The 20,600-nt window shown below is 33.5% G+C and overlaps 1 protein-coding gene across 4 annotated transcripts in view; it reads left to right on the top strand.

Annotated features, from left to right (window-relative positions):
- ICE2 (interactor of little elongation complex ELL subunit 2) overlaps nucleotides 1-20,600 on the top strand; it is a 78,814-nt gene that overhangs the window by 26,646 nt on the left and 31,568 nt on the right. For all 4 annotated transcript variants that reach the window (XR_008914122.1, XM_007479515.3, XM_007479513.3 and 1 more), the window contains 7 exons: nucleotides 9-146; nucleotides 4,987-5,109; nucleotides 5,337-5,496; nucleotides 7,463-7,644; nucleotides 7,988-8,966; nucleotides 10,419-10,597; nucleotides 14,765-14,894. Coding sequence is in view for 3 of the 4 variants with exons in the window: in XM_007479515.3 (XP_007479577.2) it covers nucleotides 9-146; nucleotides 4,987-5,109; nucleotides 5,337-5,496; nucleotides 7,463-7,644; nucleotides 7,988-8,966; nucleotides 10,419-10,597; nucleotides 14,765-14,894 (1,891 nt within the window). In the remaining variant the exon portion in view is untranslated. The remainder of the gene's footprint in view (nucleotides 1-8; nucleotides 147-4,986; nucleotides 5,110-5,336; nucleotides 5,497-7,462; nucleotides 7,645-7,987; nucleotides 8,967-10,418; nucleotides 10,598-14,764; nucleotides 14,895-20,600) is intronic.

Below are 20,600 nucleotides of genomic sequence, written 5' to 3'. Positions count from 1 at the left end.
TCTTACAGAAATTTTTAAGTGCTTCAATTGAACAAGTGAAAAAGTATCCGGAAATCTACTCACTCCATGAAATCACTAGCTTAATGGGATTCCTCCCAACTAGAACAGAGATGGGATTAAAATTGGAGAAAACTGTCCTTGCATTGGTAAGGTCTATTTGTACTTCAAGGGTTAATATTTTTAAGAAATTATTTCTTTGCATTGAACATAGGCTTCATCTTATATTTTGAGAGTTTTTTCATATGATAATAGGATGTATTTTTTTTTTCAGTGCTTAAAGGGATCACTGATTTTATCACTTATGAGCATCTCCCCTAATGTGGATTATCTGGGCACACCTTATTGTATATATTTTTTATCTCTGTCTTTCAAATATTTGTAAAACATCCAAACAATGCGCTAGAAGTCTTCTAGGTTCTTGAATATTTTAGAAATACATGCATATGTAACTTAATTCTCACTATGTAGATGACCTACTTCATGTCCTAGTTATAACGTAGTCACTACAATAAGACCAAAGAACCTAGAAATCACTTGAAATAGAAAACACCTCCTTGCCAAGTGGAGAAACATCTCTCTCAACATTAAATTCAATTCAATAAACATTTATTAAGCGCCTACTATATGTTAGGCAATGTACTAAATGCTGGGCATACAAATAAGAAAAAGAAAGACAATCTCTCCTCTCAAGGAGCCTCCAGTCTGATCCAGAAGACAACTAGCAAAAGGAAGCTGAAAAGCAGGTAGGGAAAGAAGGGTGGCCACCAGGGGGCATCCTTTTTGGGGACATGGAGCCTAACCCGGTAGAGCTGCAGTTAGAGAAGGGAGAATTACCTAGGATCAGTATTGGCTTATAATGTTTATTTTGTAAGAGCTGATGGTGAAAGATCTTGAGTAGTATTGCCTTTAAATAAATAAATAAAAGAAGTTGTATAGAGAAAAGAGGGAGCAGAAAGCCAGATCATTCCAAAAGCAATTGATGATAAAAATGGAATTAAAATAAATCGGTGTAAAACTAAACAAATCTGTTAACATTTTTATAATAAATTCTTCATCAATCACAATTGAATCAACACACTAGGAAAAAAGCCTCTAGATTTCCATTGTGTTATATTAAGAAATGGAAAGACAAAGATAGGAGTAGTAGTTGGACCTAACCAAGTTTACACAGAAGAAATCTTTACCAGTCTATGCTTGAAGCTGAGCAGTATACTGAATACTTGTTTACGATCACAGTTGGCATTACTATTTCAGAATGTGACTGATAGTACATCAAAAACTAGAGCCCATTTTGTTTTACGTGATATACATTAACAAGAACCTATTTTAATATACACGATATATAAAGGACATACTTGATGAAAAGATGAGAAAGAAATAGCTATGGCAGACCTCATCTTCACAGTTGCAAAACTTGACAGAAGCGTATAGAAGATAAAAACCCAACTTTTTTGGTTAATTATGATACAGAATTGATTTTTTGGTTTTACTTCATTGCCAAATGAGCATTCCATATGCATATTAGATCAGGAAAAGTTTGTACATGAAACTAGGGGTATCTAATAAATGCCACTTATGTTTCTTTTAAAATATATAAAAATGCAAATTTCAGAACAGTTCTGCTTATTTGTGGTTGTTTCTTCCTTTCCATCCCTTCTGTGCATTAAAAATTTTAATAGGTCAAAATTTCACTTTAAAGGAATTTAGAAGTTTTGTCCCATTTGTGTATGTTGAGACCATGCAGAGTATGTTAGATAAAACTGCAGAGAAAACTTTAACAATTCTTCGATTTTTTAAAATAATAAATCTTGTTAATATTTCCTTTTATTACATTACTGATGTTTTCCCTGTGTCCCTCATCCTCTCTCCTCCCTGAGAGCTGTCTCTTATAACAAATAATTATTTTTAAAAGGAAAAAGAAAAGTATCATTAAAACCAACCTCCACATTGAAGATAATATTATATTCCACTTCCATGGCCTTTCTACTTCTTTAAGGGATTGGGGAAGGCATGTTTTCTTACATCTTTTCTTTGGGACTAAGTTTACTGTTCTTTATTTCACAGTATTCAGCTTAAATTTTTTTGTGTGGTTATTGTTCTTTCTATTTACAATGTATATTGTATATGTTATTTTTTTCTGGCTTTACTCCACTTTGTATTCATTTTTATAAATCTTTATGTGCATATCTGTAACTCCTGGTTTGTTGTTTCTTATAGCACAGTAATATTCCATTACATTAATTTACCACAATTTGTTTAGCTATGTTTATTTCCATTGTTTTGCTGTCACAAAAAGTATTGCTATAAGTGTTTTATTGTTCTTTGATTATTAAGTGAAGCATAAAATCATAATGTATATTCATTGACCAGATGTGTTTGCCACCCACTAGAGGAAGTCCTCTTCAAAGTCTAAATTCAGGAGAGATTTCTTATACAGTATGAGGTCTAAAGTGTGAGATTTCTCACTTGATTCTGATGGTAGATAAAAGCTACAGCCACTTAGAAGAGTTTGGCCTAAAACTTCAAAAGCATAGTCAAAAAAGAGCCTGTTTTCTATATTATAATATATAGTTGATTAGATAACCCACAGAGCTACTTCATTAGTACATTTATCTTGGATTGACACTTCAAATGAATAGTAAACTGGTTCCAGATTTGAATAACAGGAAAATGGTAGCCTGTTTGCAGCTGGAGGAATGCATAATGCTTTTAACTATCCTAAGATACTTCATGAAACAAAATCCATCCTTTTCAGCACCAGTATTCTTCTGGTAATGCTTTATGTTGGCAAATCTTGGAACATCACGATCTGAAGAATTAGACTAGTATATGCCATAAACAAAAGTGGAGAGATGGATGGCAAACCTAAAGAAAGGGCACTATATTACCAGGGATAGATGACCCACATGTAAGAAATGGTGTTAAAAATAGTTAACTAAGCCTGTGATTAAAAAAAGAAGCAAGCCCATTCTTATATGAAATCCAGTAAAGGATAACATATACCATAGGGCCAAATGCTGCAAAGATACAAAAGTAATGTTAAAAGACCTAGAACCATATTGACGAACCCATGGCACATGTACTTGAGGGGGCTGCTCCCCTCCACCTCTCCATACTCACCTGAGGACATTTCTCACAGCATCTGCTCCTCTGCCCAGCTTCCCAATGGGAGTGCTTCCTCCCTCCCCTGTTTGGGGTAAGGCGTGGGTCTCACATGCCATGTGAGGGTTGCAATTTGAGCACTCAGTCTCTAAAATGTTTGCCATCACTAACCTAGAGGATTTTTTTAATATGTGGAATCCTTATGGAGAATTTTAGGAATAATATAGGATAAGAAGTGATTAATAGTAATCTGCACTATCAGAAGAATAGTAGTAGTAGTAGTCTCTTGGTAACTGAGGATGACAATTGTCTTTGTGCGCTTTCATCTGTGATGTAGATGAGTGTGCACAAAAGTCGATGCACAGAGACAGTCCCACTCTCTTGGTGTTGGAAGCCTGGGTCCAGTGGCACGAAAAGTCTTTACACCTGGAGACTTCCTCAGCTGCATTGTATGGCCGTGTTGTCTTTTGTGCTCCAACACGCCCTAAAGCACTCCACAGTGCTTTGCTGCGTCGCCCTCTCAGCCGTTGAACCTTCTTATTGGTTTCTTCCATCTGTTCAGCCGAAGCAGTCAGAAGAATATAATGTTTATAAAGCACTTATTAGCACAATGCCTAGCAAATAGTAGATGCCAAATAATTACTATTTTCCCCTCCTTTCTATCCCTCTCCCCACCTCTTCAAATATTGAAATATGTTTCTTATTCACAAAAGACTCCATCTCCCAACATTGGACCTTTTCATCATCTGTCCCCCATGGCTATAAGTCTCTCCTTTATCTCATCTGGCTTCTTTTATATCCCAGCTAAAATCTTACTTTCTGTAAGAAACCTTTTCCAGTTTCCCTTAATGCTAGTGCCTATCCTTTGTTAATTAACTCCATTTTATGTTTCACACACACACACACTCTCTCCTTATTTGTAAAAAAATTTTCGTTGTCTCTTCTGTTACTTTATGAACTCCTTGAGAAAGAGGGACTGTTTTTTGCCCTTTTTTGTATCTAGTGAATGATTAGCACATAGCAAGTGCTATAAAAAATTGCCAATTATGTTCTTACTTATGTTTTTCATGCTTCTTTATCTATACAAATGTTTATTGCTAATATGATATAGCTTATCATATTTCTTTGCATTTGGAGTTTTGAATTTGCAGTTTAGATTAAAATGAAGGAGTAAAAGTTCAACACAACTATTTAATCTACATTAAGAGCCCATTATAATCTATGTTCCAGAACAATCTACTACAACTTGCCTCTGATAGAGAAAGAAGCTAGGTAGAATGTAGAAGAGCAAAAGAGATTTAGCCTGGTATTATCTTCTAGGTCTCATTTTTCCTACTCCTAAAGAGATAATGGAAAAATCATCCTAGCCTATCCTCTTGTAAGGAACCTAGTGTTATTTATTAAGCAGATAAGGACTTACCCTACCATAGTAGTTCCCATACTCCTTTATACAAAGGGAATCCCTGAATCCCTGTAGTAAACTCTTGAAGCTTGAGCCACATTCTTGAGACTTTTCCCCCTTTTTCACCCCCTTGGAATTTCTATCCTAGAAATATGCCTTTGTTTTCACTAAAACTGTTTGGTCTCTAATGTTTGCTTCACTGGGGCCACAACAGAGATATTATAGTAGTGAAAATTGCAGTGATTCTTAGGGTAATCTTTTCCTCTGAAGAGTTGCTGCTCTGACCTAAACACTAGCAGGATCAATCTGATGAAGACTATCTATATTTCCTATTTGTAGCTATCATTTTATTTGAGGACCATTGCTTGCTAATATTTACTTATAGACTTTGGCTATGTCAAATAATTTTGAATTAAAATTTATTTTTCTAAGAAAGAAATGGAAATTTACTAAGAAAAAAACTAATTTTCCTTGTTATATAGGGTAATGTAAGATTTGCCAAATTATCCTTTCCCTTGATGCCTGCTGAGTTGCAACTCTCCATAGATAACAAATCTACATCAACTATTGAAACACCAGAGCAGAAAGCTGCTGCAATGCATAATGTGAGTAAAACTTACCATATATTGTTTGTTGTCAAATATTTCAAAGTGAGATAAATAAATACAAATGATTATTTGTTTTTTGTACATCTCATAGAAAGCTTTAAGATAATTTAAAGTTAATTGCCCTGGGACCCCTTTCCCCAAACTTTGTTCTACATTTTATTTATATTTGATTAATAAAGAAGCATGTTACTCAAATAAGTAACTGAAATGTTTATTGTTTTCAGGATATTAGTACAGATCCCAATGCAGAAAAGCTTGTATTGAGATATCATCCTCAGATAGCTCTCACTAGTCGATCATTATTTACCTTGTTGAATAATCATGCACCTAATTACAAGGAACAATGGGAAATTCCAGTGTGTGTGAAGCTCATACCTGTTACAGGTTTGTGATTTCTCTAATACTGATTTTGGAAGAGGGAAGAAACACTTTATGGTTGTATAAACTTTTTTTGTTCTTTACCAGCACTATAGTCAAGAAGATAAAGAATCTTGTTTAAGGCACTGATGAATATAAATGGTGGGTGGGTGGGTGTGTATGTGTGTAGATAGCTACAAAATGTACCCATTTGTATTTATATTGTGTTTTGGTTTATCTTTCTTTCCATTTATGTTATTTAATTATGCATGTATTTTACTGATGCTGCTTACTTTACCTTGTATTATTTCATATTTTTTATTTCATATTTCATATCATATTTCTTTTTTCTTAGAATGCAAAAATACTTCTATAACTAGTATTGAATAATTATTTGATGTCTACAGAGTTGATTTCCCCTTAATTACCATTTTTTCCAGGATCTTCCTTTAAGATTTGGAGTAAAAAAAAAAAAAGATTTGGAGGCCAAATGAATTTTATGATTTTGTTTGGTTCTTTAAAAAAAAGTAATGCTTTGGTATAGTATATTGTCAGTAGTTTGGGTAGTATCATTATTTTATTTGTGTTGTCCAACCATGAACAATAAATATCCTTTCAATTTGTCTTTATTTCTTTTAAAAGCATTTTGTACTTGTATTTATATAAATCTTGAGTATGTCTTGGCAGATTAACTCCCAAATATTTAATGTATTTTGTTTTGATTTCATTTTTTGTTCACCTCTTAAATATTCTTTCATGTTACCTTAACAATTGTCAATCAACATAAGCATTTCAAAATTTAAAGAACAAGGGAAAACATTGCCTTAAAGGACATCTAATTGTATGCTATGATGTTTTTAAAGACATAAATATACAGAAATATATTGTTTGACAAGGTGATTTTGCTTAACAGGGCAAGGGTGCAGCATATTTATAGACTGACCAAAGGGAACCACATTGAAATGGAAGAAACTAAAGTTGTATCAAAGAGAGGCAGAATAGCCAAAACTAGAGCCTAGGGGAGCAGAAAATAGGATAGGGTCAGGGGCCCAAGTGTCAACATTTTCTGTTTTCAAAGAGCTTAGAAATTGTGCAAGTAAATGTGGCTGATGTTTTATCTGCACTGTTTTTTTTTTCAGTGGTTTTCTGAAAATAAAGATATTATGCTTATTTAAAACTGAATTGATTTAATTTAAAATCATTACAAACTTTCTCAGTCAAAACTACTAGTTGTCCTCTATTATCAAGGAGAAAAACTGATGGCAAAGTCATCTTATAGTTTTCTAGACCTTGTTCCACCTCATTACTGAGAATAGAAACAACCTCTAGAGGGACTGCAATTAACATTGAGTTGGGATAGGGAACCTATCTACATTATACTCGTGAAATGAAATGCCCTCTTTACTGGTTAAAATATTTTTTACTCTGTAGAGTAAGCAAAATGTTCTTGATGGCTAATGACATTCACTGTCTAGCAAAGAAGAAGTTGATTGGAAAATAAAATTTTAATAAGTTCAGATCCTAAAAATTTTCCCTAAGGTATAAATTTCATTTAACTTAAAAAAATTGGACTAGATTTGAGAGAACCATCTTTATTTCAGATCACATTAGAAAACCCAAAATGCCTTTTGTTCCAATTCCTTATACATGAAAAAGATAAAGTATATTTTTCTTGGCAGTAGAATCATAGAACTTTAGAGCAGGGAAAGGATGTTGATTATCTAGTTCAATTTTCATTTTACAAATAAGTTTAGACAAGTTTAATGACTTGCTCAAGGTCACACACACAAAAGTGATTACTCCAGAATTATACTCAGATTTCTATTTTAGTCTAGTGTTCTTTATACCATATATACTGTGTTGTCTCCCATTCTACTTTTATTAAATAAAATACAACACCCATTCCTATTGAAAACAATAAGAAGTATAGGAATAGAAGGGACTTTCCTAAAAATAATAAACAGTATATATCTTATTTTTATTTTATCAAAAGGTTCCAAGCCAATGAAAGTAATTTATATTGACTCGCCTCTTCCCAAAAAAGAAATGACAGTGAGAGAGAGAAATCAAATCTTTCATGAAGTTCCATTGGATTTTTTGACAACCAAAAACTCAGCAATTCCTGTCTCTGCTGTATTTATGGACAAACTGGAAGAGAATATATTTCAATGGGATGTAAGTGATGCCTGAATGAGGAAACAAATTTATAAATTTGACTTGCCCAGGGTCACACAGCAGGGCAGTGTCTAAGGCCAGATTTGAACCTAGGACCTCCCATCTCTAGGCTTGGCTCTCAATCCACTGAGCTACCCAGCTGCCTCCTGTTCTTTAACTTTTGTAAGTTTTAGACAAATGTAAAATATGTCTGTATATTTTATTAAGTGGTATATATGCCAGACATCACTCTGTCAGATACTCAGAATGAGAAACAAAAATGAAATAAATTTTGCCCCAAATCTTACTTCATAGGATCACAAGCTTTTTATTAATAGTATGATAATGATTTTGTTTTATTAAGGTGCCTTCTGATATTAAGCAGTCCCGAAGAATTGAGACTTTTGATGATTTGGATCTGGGTTTTGATGAGGATGTAACAGAATTAGAAACTTTTGGAGTAACAGCTAATAAATCTTTAAAAACTTTGAATACATCAAGCCTCCTTCCTATATCATCTCCTGAGGCAACTCTTCCCACAACATCTAATACAGCAACTATTCTCTCTAGTCCTATAAATTTATCAAAGATTCTGACTGAACAATTGAAAAAGGAGAAACAACTTATGACCAGTGTAAACAGTGGGCCAGAAGAGCTGAAAATTAAAGATAATCAGGAATTTTCATTATGTGACAATCTTCTAGATCCTAAAAAAATACAGTTTTATTCATGTGGTAGTGAGTCAAAGCAGTCAGAATGTGATTCCTCCTCATTCAAAGATTTTGAAAAAGAAAAAATTGAGGTCAGTGAAGAAAATGATACAACTACAGATGAAGAATGTGGTGCTATTAAACTAAATGTTTTGGAGAAAACAAATACTTTTAAAGAAAGAATTGATATATCAGAAGCAAATAAGACTCAAAATGTTTCTTGTAATAGTGATACAGATGAAGACCGTTTAATTATTGACATAGAATGTAAAAATCATGATAATGGGAAGCAAGAGGTTATTACCCTTAATTCAAGTCCTCTACAAGATACTTTAAGGATGCCTATGCCTTCTTCAGAAAACTTAGCTGAAGCTACTTGTAATCATGAGCAGAAAAAATGTGCTACAAAAAAGTCTGGCAAAAGATTATATAAGAAATTTGATCCAGTTGGACAGATTTTAAAAATGCAAAATGAACTTTTAAAACCAACTTCAAAAAAAGTGCCTGAGCAGACCCTTGTGAATTTGGAAAATTCTAGGCACCACCTTATAGCCCTTGCTCCAGAGCAATCAACCACTGTTACCGATACCCCTAAGTCTAAATGTTCTTCAATATTTCACAAGCCAAAAGAACGTAAGTAGACATTTATAATTTTTTTTTACATTACATTTTCAGCATATAGTTTTCCTTGCTCCTTTTACTCACATACTTTCTGTGATTTTTTTCTACAATCTTCATGTAAAATTTAGCCTTTCTTGTTGCTCTTAAGTCCGCTACTTAATATAATACTGCTTCTTCTGAGCCTTAGTTTCCTTTGTGTAAAATAAATGGGGTAAATTAACAAATTCTAGATTATGTGTCATTCAGATAAAATGCAAGGAGTCCAAGGGGTTCTACCAAAATGAAAAGTTCTAATGGAAGGCAAATATAGTATCTGTTTTGTTGTTTTTGTTGATTATGTTCAGTATGTACTTTCATTTGATGGACATAACCATTACAAGTTGGCTAAACTAATTGAAGAGAAAAGTTGGTTTTGTATTGGTCTAGAATCAGTATTTGAATTTACTTGGTAATGTATTATTGAATGATTGTTCAACTGTCTTGGCACAAGACCATTAAAATACTAGATTCCCAGTTTTAATTATATCGTTTGTTGTTTTTTTTAATCAATATCCCATTTATTTGTGTGTGTATGTATGTGCATATATATATATTAGATATGAATATGGGTATAACTGACATTCCAGAAAAATCATATCCTTTGGCAGAAGACATATAAAACCATACTTCTGGAAATGAGAAATGAAGATCTCTTTCCTCTCTTCATCTCCACCTGACTTCTTTTTTTTTTTAAACCCTTACCTTCTGTCTTGGAGTCAATACTGTGTATTGGCTCCAAGGCAGAAGAGTGGTAAGGGCTAGGCAATGGGGGTCAAGTGACTTGCCCAGGGTCACACAGCTAGGAAGTGGCTGAGGTCAGATTTGAACCTAGGACCTCCCGTCTCTAGGACTGGCTCTCAATCCACTGAGCTACCCAGCTGCCCCCTCCACCTGACTTCTTACTGTACTAGGGTTAAGTAAATTCACTTTTAACAGTGACCTAAATAGTTTATTCCTTCTCTCTCACTAAATTTGTTTTTTTTTTGTCTGTCATTTGTTCTCTGAAAGTAAAGGAAGTAGTATTTCAAAAGGATCCTAGATCAGGAACTAGAAGGGAGCACCTTTATTTTATAGTTGAGAAATTGGAGCCCAGAATGGTTAAGTGAATTGACCAAGGTTACATATGCAGTAATCATGGAAAATAGCATTTGAACTGAAGTCGTCTGAGTCCAGAGCCAGTATACTTAGTAAGCATGTAGCTTGAGACCTCTCATTCAAAGACTATACCATGAAAAGAAGTTGAAACAGTGGTTGGATTAGTAAGAGAGAAAATGGCCACACAAAATTGAAAAGAAGATAATGTATAGTTAATCAATCCTATTGATAATTCTTTATATCATTTTTTTAATTTTTATTTATTAAACATATTGTGATAATATAATTAGCACATGTAAGATTCAATTTATCTAATCTATTATTTTTAAGGATTGCTACCACACAGCCTCCAGATGTTTGTTGAAAACAAATCAGAATACATAACTCCTCAAGAAGGAAATCTTGTTTATAAGTTATTCAACTTTCAAGATCTCCTGTTACTTGTGCGTTGTAGTGTCCAGAAAGTAGAGACAAGACCGCGTTCCAAAAAACGGAAAAATGTTAGGAGGGTAAGTAATTATTGGAGAAAAGAGAGGACTTGGATGAGAGAGAGAATCATATACTATAAAGAGTATTCGTGTTTGCAATCAGAGGTCTTGGGTTCAAAATTTACTTCTGTCTCTTGTGATCTTAAGCAATTTATTTAACTTTCCTGGATGGTCCTTAGTTTCCTCATCTATAAAATGTGGAATTGGATTGTGTCAATCTTTAAGACTTTTTCATCTCTAAAACTACAAACTACTATATAAACTAACCAGAAAACATATATGATGCTTTAAAAAAAAGTTTAAATTATTTTAAAACCCTCTAAAATTCTTAATTTACAGAGTAGTTGGCAATTTGCATTCATATAGAATTTCTTCACTGGAAATTCCATATTGCACAGAGGAAAATAACAGGCCCAGATTAAATAAAGACTTTTATACAGTAACTTTTATGGAATGAGATCACTTTATTCTTAATAAGAACAATGAGATTTTTTTAAGTTGTGGAGTTTGGGATAAGATATACTCCTTGACATCAATGTTAGTTTAGCTCAAAAATTGACAAAAAACTACTTTGATGAATTTAGAGCTCACATTGTGGCATATAAAGTCCTTAATTTAGGGCCTACTCATGCATATATGTAAAGTCTCCAAATTTACAAAATACCATCACTTTGGAATTATTAATTATGTCGAATTATTTGTTTTCTCTTTTTTCCATATACAGTAAACTTGTTTTCTGCCATGATCAGAGAATAGAGTGTGCTTGGTAACCAAATATTTTGGTCAACCTAGTTTATCATGAGTTCAGGCTCCAAATATGCTACTAACTTATCTTGTTCAGCAGCTAGTCACAAAGTCTCTTAATATTTGATGTTATCCTGTTTTAATACTTAATCTCTTAATAATTATTCTTTTCACATCCTGAAAAATAAGACTCAAATTGCACCAGGTGCTGACAATAGCAGTGTAATAGTTTGTCTCATAAGCTTACTAGATATTGATTTAGGTTATATAATATGCTCTCTTGATGTTAACAATTGAATTCAGGTATTTTTTACATCTCTTAATTTTCTTTCACATTTCTTTTGAACATGAACAAATTCAGTTCTGGTAGTTTCTGTCATTGTCATTGATTCCATTTCAAAATTTTGGAAACCTCTTTTTAAAAAAAAATTTGATCAAAAAGTGATGATGTCACTGGTTTGATATGATTTAGAGGAATAGATATGTCTTCATTAAAATTATTTAGGCCTATTTACTACATTTTTTTACTCTTTCTATACTTAAAAATCATAAATTTAATATGATATGGCAAAAGTAACTTTATACATAGTGTCAGTGCCATGAATTGAATTTTGAAAGCTTGATTTTTTTTGTTTGGTTTAATTTTTTGTCACATGTGATTTCTTTTAGGCTCAGCCTCATTTCTTTCATTTTTCTGGCCTGTGAGCCCCAATCCATTTGTATTTGCAAAATAATGATACATAGAACTAGTTGATGGCCAGTATCTCTTTTAAGAATTTTCCTGGTGTTATTTGGATAATGACTTCAATCTAGAAAGAAAAAATTGATAAATAAGTTTCTGTACATTGATAAAGATCTTGAGAACATCTTTTTCCAACTTTGAAAAAAAAGAAGTATGAGGGGCAGCTAGGTAGTTCAATAGGTTCAGACATATCCTAGCTATGTGACTTTAAGCAAGTCACTTAAACACGATTGTCTTGCCCTTCTGCCTTTCTGCTTTGCAATCAGTATTTATATTCTAAGGCAGAAGGTAATGGTTTAAAAAAAAGCATGATACTAACATAGAAGCAAGTAAAAATCAGCTTATCAAAACTTAAAAAGGAGGCAAGATCAAATTTTAAGGACGTTTACAAATATTAGAAACTTTATTAGCCTGGGCGATTAAAAAACCAGTACTTATTTACATTCTAATTATGTCCTTTAAACATCTATTCCTTTAAAGTAAACTTATTTAGGCAAGACTTTAGATTATGAAGATTTTTGGCTATTGGTATCCAAGGATGTGAAGTCTATCTAATGTTCTTCTCTCTGATTTTTACCAAGCTTTTCTTCTATGCTGTTCCATTTATAACTAGTATTTAGACCTCAGTGCAACTTCATTTTTTCTAATCATAACTCATTTCCCTATATTACCCTACTAATTTTCTCACTTAAATAATCTGATTTGTACTATATAATCATTGTCATTCACAGGTCAGAGTAAGAGAACAACCACTTGCAAAGCATAGAATGAATTAGAGGGGCTTAATTTGGTCCACATGGTAAAATTTGGAATATATTTATTTGTTAAATGCTCAAATTTCTGAGTGAAAGTATAATTTTTATTTATGAAATAACAGATAAAGTTATCTGAAATGTTCAGTGTCAAAATGTTTCATAAAAACTTCATTCTAAAATGTGAAGTTCATAATGCCGATTATTTCAAAAACATATGGAATTGGAGGAACAAAAAAGAAAAGGCCAAGTGTTAGGGTAATTTTGAAGGAAAAGGTATCCAATATGATCTTCTATGGCTAGAATGTATGAAATCTGGAACGAGAATTTAATTTGTGACTGATAAAAAATAGAAATTTAAATAAAGTGATCACTTAAGAAAACAAAAGCCAGAAGTTTGTCTAAGAAAAAAATGTTTAACAAATGTTACCATATGACATCTGTAGCTATATTTAAAATATTATTTAGATTTTAAGAATGTTATCATAAAGAAATTCTTCTAAATATTTTGAGTATAATTTGTTTTCCCCTGAATTCCTGGAGATGGCAGTAGAGGTCATAGGAATAAGTTATTGTTTTCTATGCAAATATACATAGTGAGTCCTTCTCCCACCAAATCAGAAATCCATTTTAAAAAGTATCATTGTAAAATAAATTATATATGTTTAATTATTTAAAATTTTCTCATTATTTAAATTTTCTTTAATTTGAAAATCTGACATTGACAAAGAAATCAGTATTCTGGTCAAGTAGAACTTTTTACATAACTTCCCATCTGCTTGCCATTGTGTGACCTTGGGCAGGTCACTTTAAATCTTGGAATCTTATGACAGAAAGATCTCAAATGTCATCTTGTCCAGCCCTGACCTGGAAGAATCACCACTTCATCACAATTTGACAAGAGTCTCTGTTTACATTCTGCCTAACGACTTCTTGTGATGGAGAATACTTTATCTCCTGGAGCTACCCATTCCACTCATAGATAGCCCTAATTTTTAAAAGCTTTTGTTCACATTATGCCAATACCTGCTTTTTTGCAACTGCTACTGAGGGTCCATAGTTCTGTCCTCTTGGGCCAAGAAGAATAAGTCTAATCTTTCCTTTCACTTCAGAGTTAAGCCATTAAGCATTTGTATGTGCCTACTATGTGCCGAGCACTCTTAAGAGAGAGAGATAAGGAGAGAGACCTCTGTTTTAGGAAGATTACTTTGACAGCTGAATGGATGATGGATTGGAGGAGAGAGAGACTGAAGTTGGGACACCAACCAGCACACTATTGCAATATTATAGGAGTAAAGTGTTGAGAGTCAATACCGGTGTGGTAGCAATGCTAGAAGAATAAAAGAGTCATAGTAGAGAAATGTTGCAAAGGTAGAATTGAGAGGGTGGGCAACAAATTGAATATTGGTGGTAAGAATGAGAAGTCAAAGATGATACTTGGGTTGTTAAGCTGGGTAATTGGAAAGATAATGATAATAAACTTGCTAATAATAGGGAAGTTTTGGAGAGAGGACAGGAGTGAGGAGAGGACAAGAAATAAGTAGTGTTTAGTTTTGGACATGTTGAGTTTTTAAAGTGTACAGAACATTCAGTCTGAGATGTCTGATAGACAGGTGGAATGTGAGATGAGGTCAGGAGAAAGGTTAGGTTAGTGCTACATAAAGATATCTGAGAATAATATACAAAGAGATGATATTTGAACAGCTGATGAGCCCACAAAGAAAAATAGTATACTTCTGACTTCTCTCTTCTAGGCTTCATCCTAACCAGCAAGCAAGGCCCCATCAAATGACTCTATATAGACCCAACTTACTTGTTAATACCTAAACTACTTCTTAGAGTTGTGAGGATAAAATATATTTATGTGCAAGTGGTTTGAAAAGCATTACACATATGCATAGATAATAATAAATTAAAACAAATTTCATCAGTTTACTTTTGTATTTCTAGCAATCTCCAGTTTACATATTACCAAAATTAGAGTATCAAGCCTGCTATGGTGTTGAAGCTCTTACTGAAAGTGAACTTTGTCGTTTATGGACTGAGAGTTTACTGCATTCAAACTGCTTGTTTTATGTTGGTAAGTGTGGGATTCATGTTCCTTTTTGATTGTTGCCTCATAATATAGAGGACTTCTTTTGTATTACCCATTTCTTGCTCTAAGATTTTTAAAATTACTTCTGATTGTACTTAATCAAAGTAAGATTTATTTTCACAATATTATTCATAGGCAGGCAAGTATATTCTGCAAAGATTTTCAGAAAAAATGCTTGAAACAAAAAAAGGATTCTCCTCTTTAACTAGAAAATATAATTTAATTATCTAGTTGATCAAGATTTTATTTGTTTGTGTAATTAGTTTGATTAAGTAAACTTTCTTCCCTCTCAGGGAGTGGCTAGGAATCCACCTATATTTTACTATATTTCTCTATGCTTAGTGCTTTGTAAACCATAAAGTACAATATAAAGGCATTGCTACTGCTACTTTTTTATTGCTGCTAAAATAGTTATGCAGTTTTTGAAGCATTTGTATTACCATCCTGTTTGCTTGTGGTAATTGAAACCTGAAGGTTTATCTCACCCTAGGAAAAGACACAAGGTCAGTCAGACATCAAACACTATTATTAAATGCTCACTATGTTCCAGGAACTATACTAAGGTCTTGGGATTTTCAAAAAGACAAAAACAATCCTTACCCTTAAGGAGCTCACATTCTAATGGGTAAATAAGTAGGTACTTACAAAATATATAAAGAATCTTAGAGAGAAAGACACTAGGAGCTGGGCAGATGGAATCAGGACTGGGAAAGATCTCCTTTTGAAGGTGGGATATAATCTTAGTCTTGAAGGAAGCCAGTGAGACTAAGGTGAAAGTGAAGCAGAATAGTATTCAAGGCATAACAAGAGAGCCATTACAAAGGCATGGAAGTGGGAGATGGATTATTTTGTGCCGAGAGCAGAAGATAAACCAGGAGAGCTGGATTGTAGGGTATGTGGGGTGGGGAGTAAAGTATGAATTTGGTAAGATAGAGTGAAATCCTGCTGTAGCGAGTTAAGACCAAAGTACTTTATACTTGATCCTGGAATATAGATCCATAGCTGTTATAGCTCAGAATGCTTGGCATCAGATTTTCTTTGCTTTTAGACCTATTCCAATCTTTTCTCTCAGTGTTATCAGTCAACAGGCATTTATTAAGCACCTATCTGTCAGCTATTGTGCTAAACTCTGGGCATAAAAAGAAAGCAAAGTTGGGCCATGTCAAGAAGCTCATGTCTATAAAAAACTGCACACAAACAAAATACATGGATACTGGATTAATTGGAGATAATATTAGGTAAAATGCACTAGCATATTAAGGGGAACTGGGAAAGGCTTCTTGTGGAAGGTGGGATTTTAGCTGGGACCTAGAGGAAGACAGAAGAGAGATCATTCCAGGCATGGAGGACAGCCAGTCAAATTCTTTACATTGAAAGATGGAGGGTCTCTTGTGAAGAACAAGTAAGAAGGAAAGTTATTATTCAGTGCTAGCAACATTCTGATCCTTTTATTTAACTTGCCACATATAGAGAAGTGTTAGGGTAATTTTTAGGGTTGTTGACTGAATATATTATATTAGTGGTCACGAGGGATTAAAATTCAATCCCTGCTAGTCTGTTTGGGATTTTATTGTGGTTTAATTACAATAGAAGGAAGAAATTAAGAAGAAGGAAAAGGTATAAGATTTCTCCGGCCTAGCCTAAGCCAAGGGAAGTTCTGAGGCCTCAACCAAGGGGCCTTCTCAGAAGATTAAATCTAGCTCGGCTTCCAGCCATGAGGCCTCCTCCAAGATGAGAGGCCTCCTTGGAGGATAGTGCCTTCAGGAGGTCAAGGAAAGGGGGAGTCAGCCTTAATCACTCACCAAGACGCCTCACCTAAACCACGCTTACAGAGCTCCTCCCAGTAAGTCCACTGCCAAGTCTACCAATGCCTTAAGCATGCCAAACACCACCAAGAGCTCCCAATGCTGCTGAGAGAGGGATCACAGGAAGTGATGTGAAAAATATAGGTAGTTCTTTACATCACTTCCTGGGTCTCACATGTACCAATGGTGGCTTAAGCTTGGCTTAGGAAAGCCCAGGAGGTCAGTCAGTTGTTTCTGATTTGTCACTTGCTAGCACATGCCTATCACAGGCCATCCTCCCTTACAGTTAATCCTTAAGAAGGGGTGTATACATTCCTTGGTTGCTAAATTTCTAAAGACTTGGCAGGGTGGATTAAATCTAAAATTCACAGTAGTAACATGAGGTAGTAAATAGAACTCTGGTTTTGGATTCAGGATTTAAATGGCTTTAAATGAAATAATTATTGGTTAATATGATCCTGGATTAAGTTGCCTATCTACCTTCACCCTCATTTTCATCATCTGTGAAATGGGAATATAAATAGCATCCATTTCAAACAATTATTTTGAGGATCAAATGAAATAATATATATATGCATTTATATTATGTGTGTGTGTGTGTATATATATATATATAAAGGACTTTGCAAACTTTAAAACACTATAGAAATGTGTTGGTTTTTTTTTTTTTTAGCTACAGGTTAACTAGATAGGTTCTACTGCTTCTTTGCTTCTTGTCTTCTGCAGAAGTCTATGAGTACTGCTATGAACAGCAGCCATTTACCATCTTAGATTAGGGATTCTGTATGAACCTATCCACTAAAGCTCATCCAATCAGCCACTGATTTTCTGGGGAATGAGGGTACAAATAAATTACTAGCTAGCCCTTCAGACCATTGAAGATAGCTATATTGACTTTGTTTAGTATTCTTTTCTCTTAGGCTAATCATCCCCAGTTCCTGCAGTTGATCCTAATATGAGAGGGACTCAAAGCTTTTTATCATCGTGGTTGCCTTCTGCTAGATACACTGTCTTATTATTGTCCCTTTTAAACTCTGAATACAGTTCATTAAGTAAGATTTTACCAAGTTAGAGTACAGTGAAACTCTCACCTTCCTATTTACTATAATCTTTGCATTTCAGTGTAGCCTCAAGATTGCATTACCTTTTTTTGGTTGCTGTATCACACTAATGACTCATTGATCTTGTAATCCAATAAAAACCCCAGACTTTTTTCAGAACAAATTGTTCTCTGATAATGTTTCCATTATTTCATACTTGTAAAGCTGATTTTTTGGTACCAGCTCCAAGGTATTGCATGTATGTATGTTCATTTTCATTTTATTAAGTTCTCTTTAGTATTTTTAAATGAAAAAAATTTTTTAACTATATGTAGATAATTGTTTTCTGGCATTTTGCAATTCAGATTCTCTCCCTCCCCAAGTAAATAGTTTGATATCGATTATACTAGTGCTTTCATGCAACACATATTTCCATATTACCCATGCCATGACAGAAGACATATATCATATCACATACAATAAAAAAACTCACAAAAGAAATAAAATGAAAGATAATGTTATTTGCTCTGCAATCATATTCTAACACTGCCTTTTTGGACTGTGAATAATTTTTTTTTAATCATGGGTCCCTTGGGGTTATATTGGGATATGATTTTGCAATAATAATGTAGTGCTTCACAGTGGAACATTATACAATATTTCCGTTACTGTATACATTGTCCTCCTGTTTCAGCTCATTTCACTTTGCATCAGTTCATGTAAGTCTTTGCAGGTTTTTCTGAACTCATCCTGTTCATGATTTCTAATGGTATAAAAATATCTTTCACTTAGATCATCTGTCAGATTTATTGGCATATAGTTGGACAAAACAAATTCTAATAATTGCTTTAATTTTTTCCTCATTGATTGTGATTTCACCTTTTTCATTTTTGATGTTTGTAATTTGGTTTTCTTCTTTCATTTTTCCCTCAAGTTAACAAAAAAATAATTTATTCTTTCATATAACTAGCTCTTTTTCTTGTTTATTAGTTCAATGGTTTTACTACTTTCAATTTTATTTCTCTCTTGATTTTTAGAATTTCCAATTTGGTATTTAATTAGGGATTTTTAATTTGTTCATTTCCTAGTTTTTTTAGTTGCATGAACAATAAGTTGATGTGCTCTTTCTCTATTTTATTAATGTAAGTGATATGAATTTCCCCCTAAGTACAGCTTTGACTGTATCCCATAAATTGTGGTGTGTATCAAACTCAGTGTCATTCCCTTTAATGAAACTGATTGTTTCGGTGATTTGTTCTTTGACCCTTTTTTTGCTTTAGGAGAATACTATTTAGTTTCCAATTTATTTTGAGTCTTTCTTTATGGTGCCTTTTGTGTTGATTATAATTTTTATACCTAATGGTCTGAAAAAAATGAATTTGATATTTCTGCTTTGCTGCATTTAGTTGTGAAGTTTTTATGCCCTATTATATAGTCATTTTTTTGGTGAAGATACCATGTACTGAGAGGGCATATCCTTTCTGTTCCCATTCAGTTTTATCCAGAGTTCAATCATATCTAACTTTTCTAAAATTCTACTTACCTCCTTAACTGCTTATTTATTTTCTGTTTGAATTTATCTGTTTTCTGAGAAGGGAAGATTAAGGTCCCCCACTAGGTATTCACTGTCTGTTTCTTCTTGTAACTCACATAACTTCTCTGTTAGGAATTTGGATGCTATGCCATTTGATGTGTATATGTAGTGATATTATTTAGTTTTCCATGACTGCCTCCCCTAATTAACCCTCTTTCATGTCCATCTCCTCCTCCCTCCCCCTTTGTTCTCTCTACCTTTCTACTTCCCTATCAGGTAAGGTAGGTTTTTATAGTTGGCTAAGTGTGGATCTTATTCTCACTTTGATCTAATTCTGATGAAACTAAAGTTCAAGCATTGTCTACTATACCCCCCAACTACGCCTCTGTACTGATTCTTAGCTGAGCTGCCTCTTCATGTATTATCTTTTATCCTCTGTCTCTCTTTTTCTCTTCTCACTGTGTGTTTCTCTTTCCCATCCTTTGATTTCTTGAGTTCTTTCTTATCAACCCACCGTATTCCACTTTTTTGTCAGTAATGTCTAGAAGTCCTCTATTTCACTAAATATTACTTTTTTCCCCTTGAAGATTATTCTTAGTTTCACTGGGCATGTGATTCTTGGTTATAGTCCTAGATCTTTTGCCTTCTGTTCCTTTAAGGTAAAAGCTGCCAGATCTTGTAGAATCCTTACATTGGCTCCATATTTGAATTTTTTTTTCTGAATACTTGCAGTACTTTTTCCTTGGTTTGGGAGTTTTTGAATTTTGCTGTAATAGTCCTAGGAGATGATTGTTGTTTTCTTTCAGTTTCTATTTTGCCCTCTTAGTCAAGAATATCAGGGAAGTTTTCCTTGATGATTTCTCATAATATGGTATGCAAACCCTTTTTTTTTTTGATAATCTCTTTTAAATATTCAGATTATTTTAGATTGTCTCTGCTGGACCTATTTTCGAGGTCAGTTGTTGGTTTTTTTTTCCCATGAGATATTTAAGATTTTCTTCCATTTTTTTCATTCTTTTGATTTTGTCTTATTGTTTCCTAATGCCTTATGGAGCCATTAACTTCCATTTGATCAATTTCAAATCAGAGGAAGTTATTTTCTTCCTTGAGCTTTTGTGTTAACTTTTTCCATTTGGCCCATTATAGTCTTTAGGAAGTTGTTTTTCTTCAGTAGTTTTCTTGCCTCCCTTTCCAACTGACCTATTCTAGTCTTTGGTATTTGTTTTCTTCAGTGGTTTTTTTGGACTCCATTTCCATTTAGCCCATTATGGTTTCCAAGTTGTTGAATCTTTATTTTATTATTTACTTTTTA

The sequence above is a fragment of the Monodelphis domestica genome, chromosome 1 (assembly GCF_027887165.1).
Source record: "Monodelphis domestica isolate mMonDom1 chromosome 1, mMonDom1.pri, whole genome shotgun sequence".
In the NCBI taxonomy this organism is placed as follows: Eukaryota; Metazoa; Chordata; class Mammalia; order Didelphimorphia; family Didelphidae; genus Monodelphis; species Monodelphis domestica.
The sequence above is the reverse complement of the archived record's forward strand: the minus strand, read 5'-3'. Positions and strand labels throughout refer to the sequence as shown.